The sequence below is a fragment of the Dermacentor andersoni genome, chromosome 5 (genome assembly GCF_023375885.2).
Source record: "Dermacentor andersoni chromosome 5, qqDerAnde1_hic_scaffold, whole genome shotgun sequence".
NCBI classification, from domain to species: Eukaryota; Metazoa; Arthropoda; class Arachnida; order Ixodida; family Ixodidae; genus Dermacentor; species Dermacentor andersoni.
Window position 1 is genome coordinate 195,539,614 of NC_092818.1, and position 15,451 is coordinate 195,555,064.

The following is a 15,451-nucleotide window of genomic DNA, read 5'->3' on the forward strand; positions in this document are numbered from 1 at the left end:
CAGCTTCAAGGTTACCGTATGAGCAATCGCTAACTCGAAGTTCAAGCCATTGGAGTTCCCTGCTTATTAATGCTGCTCCACTTTGCTTTTCCAGGCAAAATGTTCACCATGCTCCTCAATGCTCATGCCACAGCTCCACATCATTTATGAGCCAGCATACACTGACGCACTAAACCACGCATTCAAAATTAATGCATTAAACCGAGCCCTTCAGTCAACTGCCACTACCACATGGCCAATGCGAGTCAAACCACTGATGCCTCAAGACTGTCGTGCAAGAAAGCAGCCAGCAATCGCAATGCGGGGGAAAAGGCAAAGAAAGCTTCAGCTTCAAAATGAATCACTTTTGTAGTTCTTCCAGATGAAACAAAATTTAATTCTGCTCAGCACCTAAACAAATTATTTTACATCTTCTATAAACAAGTAGAAAAAAAAAATGCAGCCACAGGACAACCTCTGTATGTACACAGTCTTCATTTGTGTCACATAATGCCAGGCGAAAAATTGCACTCCTACCCTCCCACAATAAACGGTACATATACGGCCCAAGACAAAGACAAATTCAAGTCACCGAACTTGGTTTTTAGAGCATCATGATCCATCCAAAGAATGTGTTTGGAATGTCCAGACATACAATGCAGAGTCAAGACTTAAGCATCCAATCTTGAAACTCGTCTTGCACACTTTAAAACTGTCTTGCGTCATGTCTTCATACCAGACAATCAAACTAGTCCAGCGCACGTGCAAGTAAGGAACCATGTACGATATGCACACTTAGATGAGCTCAATGATATTTATAATTGAAAATGCGATCACACACATAGCAGTGTTCAGTATGAACAAGCCAAGAAAACAATTCAAATAAGTGTGCGGGAAAAAAATTGGAATATTTTTTCTTCCAGAAGTAGCCCAATGCTGCCAGTGCCCATAGTGCCTGCGAGTCCATTTAATAACCTGCTTCAGACTGAGTTCTGGCACTTCATTTATTGCAGGCCCTAACTAAAGCACGTCCTGAACAGAGCAGCTCGTGATCATCTGTGGGATATATTAAGACTTACAAGCAAATATATCATTGCAAAATAAAAGATGGCAAGAAAGAGCATGTTGCTAAGCAAGCTTTACACTTGCACAGCACACTTCTTAAGGCTGAGGGGCAAATACATATCACTACAATAAGAACGGGTAAAAAGCTTCTACAGGAAAAAGATGAAATGTTTAAGTGGAACAGCTTCTGTGCTGCCTCCAACATAGAAAATGTCCCGTGATTACTAGTTTTAATGCTCTAAAGACCCTGCGCGATGACTTCAAGACCACCGTGAGCAAAGCATGACAACCCCCTGGGATGTCCGAGATAGTGAGGTGAGGCTGCTGGAATGTCCGATGAGAAAGAAGAGACTGCCGTGATGCCGCTGCTGTCGCCACTGTGAGACATGTTGATGAGATGCATGGGTGGTGAGAGTCATGCCAGAGAATCGGCTTGGTCGCACTGAGCGCACGTTGGCACACACGCCACACCCATTGAGTCCTCGCGACTTGATTGCCGCACATGCACAGAGCCATGCTGTCAAACGGCCTGCCTCAGTAGAACTTCTTAGCCGCAGCCTCCTTGCTGCTCCTGTAAAAGCGCAGAGCAGACGCTTCACATTTTGCCCTCTTGTAAATAAGCAAAGTAACATGCAAACAGTTTATACCTTAATTGAGCCCATATCTTATTACTCAAGCACCCCTCAGACGGACAAGGCGTTTGCAGTTTGAGAAACTCAGTTTACGTTACATAGGTACTTCAAGGCCTTAAAGTACCTAAGATGACTAAAGGAAATGTCATACTTTGTTAGATTTGTATCGAAGTATCACTTTGCCTAAATTGGTTATACAGTAGTACCCCACTGATACGTTTTCCCGGCTGTTATTCTTTTTCCGTGGGCCTTTGAAAAACATATTAATGGAGTTCTACTGTAAATGTTCTACTGTAAATTATAGACCGATCAGTTTACTGTCCATTGCCTACAAAGTATTTACTAAGGTAATTGCAAATAGAATCAGGAACACCTTAGACTTCTGTCAACCGAAGGACCAGGCAGGATTCCGTAAAGGCTACTCAACAATAGACCATATTCACACTATCAATCAGGTGATAGAAAAATGTGCGGAATATAACCAATCTTTATATCTAGCTTTCGTTGATTACGAGAAAGAGTGATTCAGTCGAAACCTCAGCAGTTGTGGAGGCATTGCGGAATCAAGGTGTAGACGAGCCGTATGTAAAAATACTGAAAAATATCTATAGCGGCTCCACAGCCACCGTAGTCCTCCATAAAGAAAGCAACAAAATCCCAATAAAGAAAGGCGTCAGGCAGGGAGGTACGATCTCTCCGATGCTATTCACAGCGTGTTTAGAGGAGGTATTCAGAGACCTGGATTGGGAAGAATTGGGGATAAGAGTTAATGGAGAATACCTTAGTAACTTGCGATTCGCTGATGATATTGCCTTGCTTAGTAACTCAGGGGACCAACTGCAATGCATGCTCACTGACCTGGAGAGGCAAAGCCGAAGGGTGGGTCTAAAAATTAATCTGCAGAAAACTAAAGTAATGTTTAACAGTCTTGGAAAGGAACAGCAGTTTACAATAGGTAGTGAGGCACTGGAAGTGGTAAGGGAATACATCTACTTAGGACAGGTAGTGACTGCGGATCCGGATCATGAAACTGAAATAATCAGAAGAATAAGAATGGGCTGGGGTGCGTTTGGCAGGCATTCTCAGATCATGAATAGCAGGTTGCCATTATCCCTCAAGAAAAAAGTTTATAACAGCTGTGTCTTACCAGTACTCACATACGGGGCAGAAACCTGGAGGCTTACGAAAAGGCTTCTACTTAAATTGAGGACGACGCAACGAGCTATGGAAAGAAAAATGATAGGTGTAACGTTAAGGGATAAGAAAAGAGCAGATTGGGTGAGGCAACAAATGCGAGTTAATGATATCTTAGTTGATATCAAGAAAAAGAAATGGGCATGGGCAGGACACGTAATGAGGAGGGAAGATAACCGATGGTCATTAAGAGTTACGGAATGGATTCCAAGGGAAGGAAAGCGTAGCAGAGGGTGGCAGAAAGTTAGGTGGGCAGATGAGATTAAGAAGTTTGCAGGGACAACATGGCCACAATTAGTACATGACCGGGGTAGTTGGAGAAGTATGGGAGAGGCCTTTGCCCTGCAGTGGGCATAACCAGGCTGATGATGATGATGATGATGATGACTGTAAATGTGTAGTACAGTGAACATTCATTACAACAAACATTAAAAAAACTAACAAAGCAACGAAGAAACAAAGTCCCAAAGTTCGTTCGCACTGGTAGAAGGACTTAAGGCACACAACTTGGACTATTTCAGGTCGCGAGTGGCGCTGCTGTGATTACGAAATACCGCTTGGCACAACCTCATAGTCAGCGCGCCAATGTTTCAGATAATCTTGCAGAGTCCGAAAATGCGTCGCAGTGGTTTCTCGCTGAGTCCTCGTCGGCGTATCGGGGTCGACACCCAAATACAGTTGCCGGGCTGGTATTCCATGTAGCGTCTTCAAAGATTGTAGTGCCAGCGATTGGTCCTCTGCTGGTTCTTGATGCGCAGGCGGGCGAGTTGTCAGGTTTCTTGATGGTGACTTGCGGCAGCATGGCGTCAAGAGTCGTCGTCGGGTTCCTTCTGTAAACCAGCTTGAACGGTGTGATCTCTGTTTCTTACACTGCCGTGTTATAAGCAAATGTGACAAACAGGAGCACGGCATCTCACGTCTTGTGTTCGACGGCGACATACATCGCTAACATGTCAGTGAGTGTCTTGTTCAGTTGTTCCATTAGGCCATTCGTCTTCAGGGAGTAGGCAGTGGTCCTCCAGTGACTTGTCTGGCTATACTGCAGGATGGCTTGATTATTAAGCTCAGCTGTAAAAGCCGTTCCTCTGTCAGTAACGAGGACTTCTGGTGCACCATGTCGCAAGAGGATGCTCTCTACAAAAAATTTGGCTACTTCCGCTGCAGGACTCGTTTCGGCATAGTGGGTAACGTAGTCAGTGGCCACGATGATCCACTTGTTTCCAGATGTTGAGGTTGGAAAGGGTCCAGCAAATCCATCTTGATCTGCTGAAATGGTCGGCAAGGAGGCTCGATTGGCTGTAGTAATGGCAGCGGCCTTGTCGGTGGTATCTTGCGTCGCTTGCAGTCTCAACATGTCTTCACGTAACAAGTGACGTCAGTGGTCAAGTGTGGCCAGTAATACTTGTACTTTTGCGAGCGTGTGGGAAAACCCGAGATGCCCAGCAGTCTTATCGTGCAGGGCTTGCAGGACTTCTGATCAGAGTGCTGCTGCGGGCACAAAGAGAAGGTAGTTTGCGCGGGCTGGCGAAAAGTTCTTCACCGGGACATTGTTTCGTAGTACAAACGAAGACAATCCGCGCCTAAACACCCTTGGGACAACGACTGCCTTAACTTGGAAGTACTCGGCAAGGCTTCCGAGTTCTGGTTCCACTCGCTCGTGCTCGGCAAAGTCGTCTGCACTTAGTGCCCCTAAAAAGGCGTCCTCGTCTTGGTCATCTTGGGGCGGCGTGCCCACGGGAGCACTAGACAGGCAGTCGGCATCAGAGTATTTTCGCCCAGACTTGCAGATTACAGTGACGCCATATTCTTGCAGTCTGCAGCTCCACCACGTCAGGCATCCTGAACAGTCCCTTAAATTCGCTAGCCAACACAACGCATGATGGTTGCCGATGACTTTGAACGGCCTGCCATATAGGTAAGGGTAGAATTTTGATGTAGCCCAAACGATGGCCGGGCATTCCTTTTCGGTCGTAGAATAATTGCCTTCCGCTTTTGACAGCGACCGGCTAGTGTAAGCTATCACCCATTCAATTCCATCTTTCCCCTGGACTAGGACGGCACTGAGGCCTAGGCTACTGCTGTCAGTGTGGATTTCTGTATCGGCGTCCTCATTAAAGTGCGCAAGTACCAGCGGTGACTGAGTTCTTGAAATGCGTCGGCCTGCAGCGTTTCCCACTTGAACTCAGCATCACATTTAGTTAGATGTGTCAGCGGCTCAGCAATGCGTGAAAAGTCTTTGACAAAGCGCCTGTAGTAGGCACACATGCCAAGGAATCTATGCAATGCCTTCTTGCTGATGGGCTGCGGGAACATTACGATGGCAGCTGTCTTCTGCGGGTCAGGGAGGACTCCAGATTTGCTGATGGCATGGCCTAGGAACAAAAGCTCGTCGTAAGCAAAGTGGCACTCTTCTGACTTCAGAGTGAGCCCTGATGACTTGATCGCCTCAAGCACTGTCGCATGCCACTTAAGGTGATCGTCGAAATTTCTGGCGAAGACTATGACGTCATCCGAATAAACAAGAAAGGTCTGTCACTTCAATCCTGCTAAAACTGTGTCCATCACGCGCTGGGATGTTGCAGGCGCCGAGGACAGTCCGAATGGCATGACCTTGAACTGATAGAGGCCATCTGGCATGTTGAAGGCCATCTTTTCGCGATCTTGCTCGTTGACTTCTATTTGCCAGTAGCCAGTCTTGAGATCCATCGATGAAAAGTAGTCTATGCTCATTACAACAACCCGCGTACAACAGACTTTCGTATATAACAAATTATATTTCAGCCTTAGCTTGTTCTACCTATTTTATTTATGCAACGAAGTTCGCTTTTAACAAACCGAGCTACAACGGACTATCGGCTACAGTGGACGAAATTAGCAGCAATTATTTTTCGAAATCGGCCGTATAAGACGTACCTTTGTCTTGTTGACACAGGCTGACAACCGACTTGCGAGGGCCAGCCACGGCTCAATATCACGCGAGCGAGAGAGGCAGGCAGGGCAGAAACGCGTGGTTTTTCGTGCGCGAGGCACGGGGGAGGCGAGAGAGGGGAGGGGTTCTACTCCGGTGGCTGCTGCTTAAGGCGTACGGCTAGCCAAATCTTGGAAGCGATCAGCGATGTGGACAAAGTGCTCACCCGTGCGGGTGTCGCATGTTGAAAGCGATCTGCGATGTGGACAAAGTATACCCTATGCCAGTAGCTTCGTATGCACTGTGCTTTCAACGTTTAGTTCGCGTTGAAGTGAGAGATAGCATGAAAGTCAATTCGATTGCTGCTGCCGCCGCGCTTATCTTGCTTAATTTGCTATCACAATCGATGCTTCGCCTTTCGGGCGAAACTGCAATTTTTTGTTTTGTTTTTTACTTTCGATGTTCGTCGCTCACTCTTTGCAATAAAGTGAGGTGTTTCAGATGTTATGGACTTCAGATAAACCTGACGTTTTTTTGTCGGGTTGTCAGCGTCCATTATAACGAGAGTCGACTGTATTTAGCATTGTAGAGCCGATCCAATGCATCGTCTATCCATGGAAGGGGGTATAAGTCCTCCTTCGTGATCTTGTTCAGTCAACGATAATCGATGCAGAAACTTAGGGTTGCATCCTTTTCTTTCACCAAGATTACAGGAGATGCCCACAGGCTTTTCGATGGCTGGATGACGTCGTTGCGCAGCATTTCATTGACTTGTTGCCTTATAGCTTCACGTTCTCACGTCGAAACTCTGTAAGGGTTCTGGCAGAGTGGCCGAGCAGACTCTTCAGTTATTATGCGATGCTTTGTAACTGGTGTTTGTCGAATCCTCCATGACATTGAAAAGCAGTCTTTGTATCGTCCGAGAAGACTTCCGAGTTGTGAACTTCTGAGAAGACTTGAATTTGTGTCGAAGTCTGGTTTGGGAACTATGGTCGTCGGGGTAGATGCGGCAGAGTCCGAAAGGACAAATGCATTGCTGGCTTCCACAATTTTCTCTATGTATGCGATCGTCATGCCCTTGTTGATGTGCTTGAACTCCTGGCTGAAGTTTGTCAGAATTACTTTTACTTTCCCTCTGTGCAGTCAAGTGATCCCTCTTGCAATGGAAATTTCATAGTCGAGCAGTAGACGTTGCTCACCCTCGATGACGCCTTCTACGTCTGCGGATGTTTTGCTGCTGACAAATGACAATGGCGGGACAATGCTTTTTAAGAGGGGGGTATTGACATGTGTACTTGTTCATCTTTATTGGGGGACCATGTTTCACCGTCTAACAAATGTTATCGCTCAGCACAGGACGCACCAGTATATATTGGAAGTTTCTCGAATGTTATCGATGGGTCTATCCACTGTCTGTTGTCACCCAACCTTCCGTAATCTGATTGCTTGTATGCGCAACGTGAATTGTGTAGTACTTTCTAGAAGACTCGCGGGGACCAGTGATTTCTCTGAAATCTGCACTGACTGATGTATAAAAGCAGACATGCTTGACCCGCTGTCAGATTTCAATGATCGCCAACCGTGTTCACCGCTATTGCCATGCTTTGAGTGTAACTTGCTTTTGTGGGCACAAGTTCGCCCAATAAAAGTTAGTTTCGTCATTCACAGATTCGCTGCTGTATTATTCCCCGTCACTACTACGTGACAACATCCTCTAACATGCATTTTGTCTTCCCTGCATGCAGACAACAATGCGCGCCAAGAGAACTGCTCTACTGACTGCAGCATCATTGTTGTGTCATGATGCGGAGAAGTGGTGAACTACACTTGGTTGGCACGCTTACCCTTCTAGCCACCATAACATCACCAACATCAACCATTGCCTTGAGATGCCTCCAAACTGCCTGCTGGCTTGGAAGAGGTGGTGCTCATAGATCTCGGCAATCCCATTCACAACTGTTGCGTACAAGGACACACAGAGCATTTGGTGCCATTTGCTGGTCTGCCTACTGAACATCTTATATGAAACATTCCACTCAATTTAAAAGAATCACTGCATTAAAAAATGAAATTCAGCCTGACAAGTTTTGCGATCTTTACCGGCAGAAAAAGAAAAAAAAAGAAAAGCATACAAATCACTGTCAAATACATAACATTGTGCAACCCTGTGCTTTGGTTTGACTGTAAACTTGGCTTTCAATCACAATTCACTCTGCTAACAGGTCATGTATTCCTGCTTGAAGTGGCTGGATTTAGTATGCCTTCATTTCTTTAATTAAAAATTTCCACCACTTCGTAACAAGTTCATCAAAGCTAAACAGAACTGTGATAACTCACTTGTACATGAGGTATCCCAAGGTGATGACCAGTTGCAGTGTCGAGAAAATCAGGAAGTAGGTGGGGCTCAGGCAGGTCGTAGCACAACCAGTCAAAGGCAGCTTCTGCAAATATAGCACGGGTTGTTTACGCCCCTGTGTGCCCACAATGCCATGCATCTGAACATAATAGGATTCCATTGAGGAACACTTTATAATTCCACACTAATGCTATCAAAAAGTGTCAGACGTTGAGTCATCAACATTATCGCAATGTCATAATGCAGAGAGAAAGAGACAGAGAATAACTTTATTAATTGTCCAGTATGGGGTCAGGGGTAGGGAAGGTTGGGAGTCCCTTCCCTCGCTCCTCAGCCATCGGCCAGGAGTCCCTACTCCTTGGCGGCGGCCTTAGCCATTTGGACAGCCTGGGACAGTTTCAGCATCCGAGCTGAGCAGCACCGTCTCCCACTGCTCCGTTGTAGCTATACAGTTAAACCTCGATATAATGAAGCCGGCAAAATCGGCAATTTGCTTCGTTATATTGAAATATCTTTGTATTGAAATTCGTCCTTTTATACAAATAAATACAGTCACTGATCGACTTTTCTTACACGGAGAGGAGTCGCAGAATTTTCCAAATTATTGGGCAGTCAAAAAAAAGCAAATTTGAATAAGATAACAATTCATTTTAATAAATTTGTGAGTCGGCGACAAATGATACGGTTTCCTGCAACATACGTCGACGACATCTTCACATCAGTGGTGCGAATTAAGCAAACCCAGCCACGCTTTCGCACACACTCTGCCCCCACGGCTGATAGCATCGCCCGTACTGGGATGATGCTATCAGGAAAAGCGCCGGCAGCGGGGAACGAATGCTTCATCTGCCTCTCGCTCCAACGGGTCACCGAAACTCAAGATTATGCAACCTCCAATACTAAACGCACAGGAAGACAGCTTACATGGTGCCATGCCAACTCAGCATGGCCACTCTTTGTACACATGGCAGATTACCTCTAAAACAGGGTGCGCAGGTGTGTATGCACTCAGCTGTGCTCCCAGCTGTGCTCCCAGCCATGCGCAGCCACGGCCGAGACACGGCACAAATTGAGGCGGTGATGGCGCATGCAATGTCACCACTCCCCAGTTGGGTGGTGGGAGATTTGAATTGCGATAGAGGTATTCGGACATCTCAGATGCAATTTTCTCGTAAAGTAAGTCTTTTTTTGACACGAAACAAGCGTTGTGAGGAGTCTGGAATAGTATTTAAATGGTCCACGTCGACTTAGTACATGTATTTGCTTTTAGTGTCCCTCTAATGCTTTGTTAAAGTCTTGCTCTGCCGGCCGTCATTTTTTGTTTTGGTGTCCCACACTGTTAGAGCGGCAGCTGCCTATTTGTTGACCTGTTGTCATCTTGCAGCAAAAGTGGGATAAAAAAATTTCTTTTCGCGGAAAATTTAACCCGCGAATGATCCCTGAATTTAAGTCAATTTTTTAAAACAAGAAAGTGCGATCACGATGCAAGTAAACACGGTATGTAAATGACAGATTTCAGCTGCTTAAGCTTCTCGGTTACATCCGAGCATTGACAAAAGAGGTAGCAAATGCAGCTAAGTGAAGGTTTTCCCAAGTAGTCCCACATGGCAGCAAAATGCACCAACGGGCAAGTTGGTACATATTCATAAAGGAATAAATTCTGGGGTTTACCGTGCCAAAACCACAATTCGGTTATGAGGCATGCCATAGTGGAGGGACTCCAGAATAATTCTTACCACTACGGTATCCCCATGTTCATAATAAACTTTAGTGCAAAGAGAATGTGAGAAAGGAGGAAAGATATCCACCTTGTCCTGCCTCCTTTCTTGTGTTGTGCTGTCTGAGCTAAAGTATATTATGAACATGGTGGCAAGCTCATTTGTTTTTCAAAGCAGACACAAATTAATGTCTTACTCGTGTGTTGGTCACACCCAAATAGCTTGAGCCCAAATTAATGAAAACGTGCAGCCCTGACACGAGAATGTGTGGTACTTTCCTGAAGGGCTTACGCAATATGCCCCCCTCTCACCTGTTGTGCGAACGAGTCAGCCTTGAAGGCAGCCAGCTTCTCCTGCACCTGGTGCAAGAGCTGGACATGCTCGGTCGACAGAGACGCCTGCGCGGCGCCGCCTCCTGCTCCCCCCTGCTGTTGCACGCTGAGCAGTGTGCCCGTCTTCTGTTGCACTTCTGCAGCCAGGGTCCTGCACATCACCACAGAGTCACCCCATGTGCTCCTCAGTCTGGGTGTCTATTTGGACCACCTCCTGAGGTCCTAAACAATGCTCCGAAACACTTATGGTATATTCAGCTGGTAATTTCTGTGCGCTCTCGGAGTGGTGTTTCCATTCTGCTGGTCAAAACTGAGTGCTCAGGAAACATTCACCTGGTTCATTCAGAGTGGTGCCCTTTATCTCAGTGTTCGGAGACACTCTTCTTTGAGCTGGGACTGCGACCAACATCTGGCAAAATGCCAGTCATAGGCCTCCTCCAACTGCTCTGAGAGCAGCCGAACGTTTAGCTCAGGCATGATTGCAGCAGAATGTACAAGTAAGAATGTCCCAATGCTGCCATCAAAAAAATTCTATGTGACCCTTCGTATCCCTTGTTATGAACCTAATTTCCAAACTTTTGCTAAAATATTATTTACTCTGGTGTATGAGGTGAAAATCCTGACAATAAAGTCAAACCCACTCATAATGACACTGGTTTTAACAAAATATCCGAGGACATGTACCTAAGCACTTATGAGTTGTGAATGTGAAAGTGTCAATGTCCAAATGAACGCCGCTGAGCAGTCCTTCGAGTTATAAACTCCTCGCAGGCAAGTGAGCACATTGGGATGCTCGGCACTTTTTGATTTGGCCTTACCATGGACAAGGAACACACGGATAACACAGGCTCCAGAGAGTGAGGCTGACGTGGTGTCACGGCAATGACCTCTCCTCTCACGCAACACCTGGCACCCTACCATGGCAGCAGGTGTTCCCTTTCGCCCACTCTGCTCCGTTGAGGTACACTTGTGACATGGAGTCACAGCCAATGGGAATTTACCTGCCATTTCACTGCTACAGATGACAGACGGCAACTTTTTTATTCAATGGGCCATTCGACGCTTTCGCATCAATATATAAGATATAATAATGAGCAGCCGATGCACCGTTAACTTTTGTAAATGTTCTATGGTAAACTAAACCACTTACTAAATGCTCTTATGCCACGTTGCCGGCTATACCAATTAAATCTGGCTACAGGATGCGTGCACCGAAAGAGAGCAGCTCAATATCATAGGGAAAAAAAAATATGCGAGCCACTTCGCCACACCTGCCTTAGTGCCGCACAACCTGCCCGGCACACCTCTCCACGCACCCTTAAACCCTCTCACTAATGTCGGAGGGGTGGAAAAAGTACAGAGAGGCCCATTTTTAACCTGCCCAGGAACATTTTCAAGCAATCACCATAGCTCACAATGTGTAATTACGATATGTACCCAATTCTAACGCACACCTTGTTTATCTTCTTTAAGGAAGATTGGCTTGAAAATTGCCTCTGTGGTGCAATCGGACATAAAAGCAAAAGTGCCTTGACGGCATGTTTATGCTTCACTGCATAGCACGAATGTATTGCGGTGATCTGACTTCGAAAACCATGCTGCAAAGTTGACTTTAAGAGGAAGCTTTAGCTCGGGTGCTCCTGTCTAAATACCGTACATGTAAAAGGAGAATTTGTTTTCCTCGGCAACCACTGCACCAAATTTGGCGAGGTTTGTAGCATTTCAAAGAAAAACTTTAAATCTAGTGACTTCGTTTTGAATTCTTTTTTCGGTCGTCAATTTTTTAATTAAAAATTTGCAAAAATCAGTTTCATTTTCTGAAAATTTCCATAGAGTTTACAACTCTGTAACTCAGCAATGAAGAATGATGCCACAATTCTGTGAATTGCATCTAATATTACATCTAAAGTGGCCAAAATTGATATGTTACAAATGAATCTCAAGAAATTTAGTCCATATGGAAGAACAGCTTTTGCAGAACTATTATAAACAACGCAACAAATTCACGTAAGATATAAAATTACACATCGAATTTGTCCGCTTTCAATGATCCAATAAATGCAGTTAACAGAACCGCAATATCTGTTCTTGATGCAGCGCTATTAATTTATAAACTTTGTGCTTATATTTTTTTCAAGCTTGCAAATTTTTGAAAACATTTCTACCAAAATTCAGGCCCTAAATCGAAATTCTACTTCCAACAGTCACTAGAATTTAACCTTTTCTCTCAAATGCAACAAATTTCATTAAAATCGGTTCAGGGGTCATCTCATAAAAACATTTTTGCATTTTACATGTATTTGAATAGACTGCGTCGGAGTTGGGCCCCGAGCTAAATCTGCCTCCCAAGTTGACACATATTATGGATCTTTGCCCACTTGTCTTGCTAAAGAATCTCATGCATGGTTGATTTCTACTTCCTTTAGGAGCTTTAATGTCACTTCTACGTTGGTTTTCTCCTTTCGACACATAGTACGTGGGCATGCATTTCATTTGGAGGAGTTTTCAAATCAGGCAAATAATGCCAAATGAACGAGTGGTGTGTTCTGCCAGTTTTTCTGCATCTTGTTTAATTTTGTCCGCCAGAAAACTCAATAAATTTCAGCAGTCTCATCAGGGTCACTATCATCAGGGAAGTAAACTTTTTTTTTTTAATACGTTACTGGTGCCTCCTTGAAACCAAATGTAATGGTCTGTCTATCACCTAGTCAATCCAGTCATGGCCAATTTTACCCAAGACATGACAAAAGCCAATTTAAGCCATTAGGTTGTGGAGGACTGCATTTGCAATTTTTCACACGGCTTTTGCAGGTCAAGGTTTGCTTCTTTATGCGCAACACGGTTATGGACGACTCCCTTCACTGCCATTACAAATTTTTATGTTACAGTTATCAGGCAGCTTCAGGGGGAGCCAATGCCACCCTCAATGCCTCTGTAGAAGAAGGTGCTGATTAAGTGAGGGAACTGCTGGACAACAACTTGTGCAAAAATCTGTGATCATACGGCTATAGAAGCGCAGTAAGCTTAATAAAAGTTGCAGGGGATGGCGCTGGTGCATTTGGAGACTGTACTTTTGTCCACCTATAGCGACAATGGTCCAAATAAAGACTGACCAGGTCATATGCAAGCATACGTGCATAACATGTGGATAGGACTTTTTGGCTGCTTGCAAAAAAAAAAAACTTATTTTCAAGCGAATTCAACATTTTTAAACTTCGGTTATTTGAGCTTTTAGATGGTCACAAAGTTTTTTTTTACCAGTTCATACATACCTGGAAAACAACGTTTTGGCACCAATGTTCAGGACATCGCAAAACTGCAATCGTATGGTACGTTTGCCGGCCACTATATCCCATGTAAACAAGAAAGTGAGTGTGGTGCATGCGATGGAGAACAGTATATATAGCTGCCCACCATGGCAGCTTCACTGCGATACTTGACCGGCCATATCACGTGAAAACGCCTGCGTGCACTCAGTTTCTTGTTCTGGTATCAGCAAATCTCTCGGGTCATCGCATGCTGCATTCAGAGCTATCACCGCCAACCCTACTGCAATAAGCATCTTTGGCTATCTGTTTTAAAGCACATGGGGGCATACTGCTGTCGGCAGCGCACTGCACGCTTTTAGTAGGCAACAATCGGAATGCGCCGCCATTCCCTGCTGTAGGAGATGCGATGCGAGCGCCACATTTCACTTCGGTAGCATCCGATGTCACCCAGCAGCTTGATTTCATCAGTTCACTGTGGTAGTCTCAGAACGCCACGCAATAGGTAAACAACAAGATGTGTCTCGGACTGCTGAAGCCCCACCAGCTTGACAAGCGTCAGCATCTTGTGTGCAATGATTTGTGTAATGCTTGGCATTAAGTAGATGTCAACTACAGTTGAATCTGTCAAATTTTTTAGTAGCTTTGGATCATCAGTTTCCTTGTTCAGTACACTTTTTCCCACATTTTTTCCGAAAACATGTAAACGAGGTTCTACAGTACATGCTATAGTGCGCACATTACCGAGCTCAGTGCTCAAAGGAGCTTTCTTTTTTTTTCTCAAACATTGTTTTATTCCTGTAATTTCATAGTCCTCTTGTAGTTCGAATTAACGAGGTTCCACTGTATGTACTTGGACACAACAACCCAGAACTTTATCCCAGTCGTTCAGTGAGGATGTAACTCAGCATGCCATGAGAGGGTGCCACCTACTTGATCTGCTGCACAGAAAGAAGGAGCTCCCGCTGGCTGTTCAGCAGGGAATCTACCTCGTGCCTCTGCATCACACTTTGCACTTGCACAGGTGGGCCACCAGGCTGCTGTGGCTGCACTGCACCGGCTGGGTGCACAGGAGAGAGAGAGTAAGACTGAGCATGCCCATACTGTGAAATGGTAAGCTCATAACTACAATTCATGACAGGAAGGGCAATAGCAATATTAAGTTAATCTGCATCAATAAATCGCAATTCTGTGACAGCAAAACTATCACTCTTACTGTGAGAGGCAGGGTGACTACCAAGTTGGCATTTCCAAATTGCCCGAGCTTTCCAGGTTTTCCCCGAGTGCCTTGGCAAAATTCCCTGAGCGATATAGATTGTTTTTTTAAGTCAAGACAGGCTGATACCATGTCTCCCAATGCTGTCGCTCTCTAGTAAACATGCTAAAAAATAAAATGAAACAACTTTATCCAGTTTAAATAGTAAGGAGCAGCATTTACTTTATTGAAAAAGAAATAAGAAGGAAGCGGTTAGTAAAATGCACAGTGAATAAAATATCTTTGAAAAATATGGTAAAATTCATTGCAAATCAAGCCGAACATATTGAAATATGAATAAAAAGGAGATGCCTACAGAAACAAATGTTTTCGAATATCCCTTTCAGTCGCAAATTATGATCGACTGTCGATACATGTGTGAAACACAGATGGTGCTTGAGATTCCACTGAAAGCAAAGCAAAGTGGTAGAATGACTCCGAGCATTTCATGATGAGGCTTTATAATTCCAGAGTAATAAAATATTTCAATATTGTAAAGTCAGTCATGCTAAGTTTCTTCATAAAAAGGATTAAATCCCTCGCTCAAATTACATTCACCGGTTATTCATTGGCCTCAAGCATTTCAAGAAAGATACCACACATATACAGTGGAACCCCGTTCATAAGTTTTTCACCGGACCGAGGAAAAAAAACGTAACAGCCGGGAAAAGGCAACAGTGAGGAAAGCTCCGAAAATGAATGAAAAAAGTGCAGCTTCAACTATAGACAATTTATTTCCACAGAGT

The 15,451-nt window shown here is 44.7% G+C and overlaps 1 protein-coding gene across 2 annotated transcripts in view; it reads right to left on the bottom strand.

The window, feature by feature from the left end:
• Window positions 1-344: 344 nt before the first annotated feature.
• The window catches only part of ergic53 (lectin, mannose binding protein ergic53), a 47,922-nt gene continuing 32,815 nt past the window's right edge, over window positions 345-15,451 (bottom strand). For both annotated transcript variants that reach the window (XM_055071497.2, XM_055071499.2), the window contains exons 9-12: window positions 14,384-14,510; window positions 10,164-10,335; window positions 8,116-8,219; window positions 345-1,615 (exon numbers count right to left, since the gene is read on the bottom strand). In XM_055071497.2, coding sequence (XP_054927472.1) covers window positions 1,579-1,615; window positions 8,116-8,219; window positions 10,164-10,335; window positions 14,384-14,510 — 440 coding nt within the window. In that variant the 3' untranslated portion in view covers window positions 345-1,578. The remainder of the gene's footprint in view (window positions 1,616-8,115; window positions 8,220-10,163; window positions 10,336-14,383; window positions 14,511-15,451) is intronic.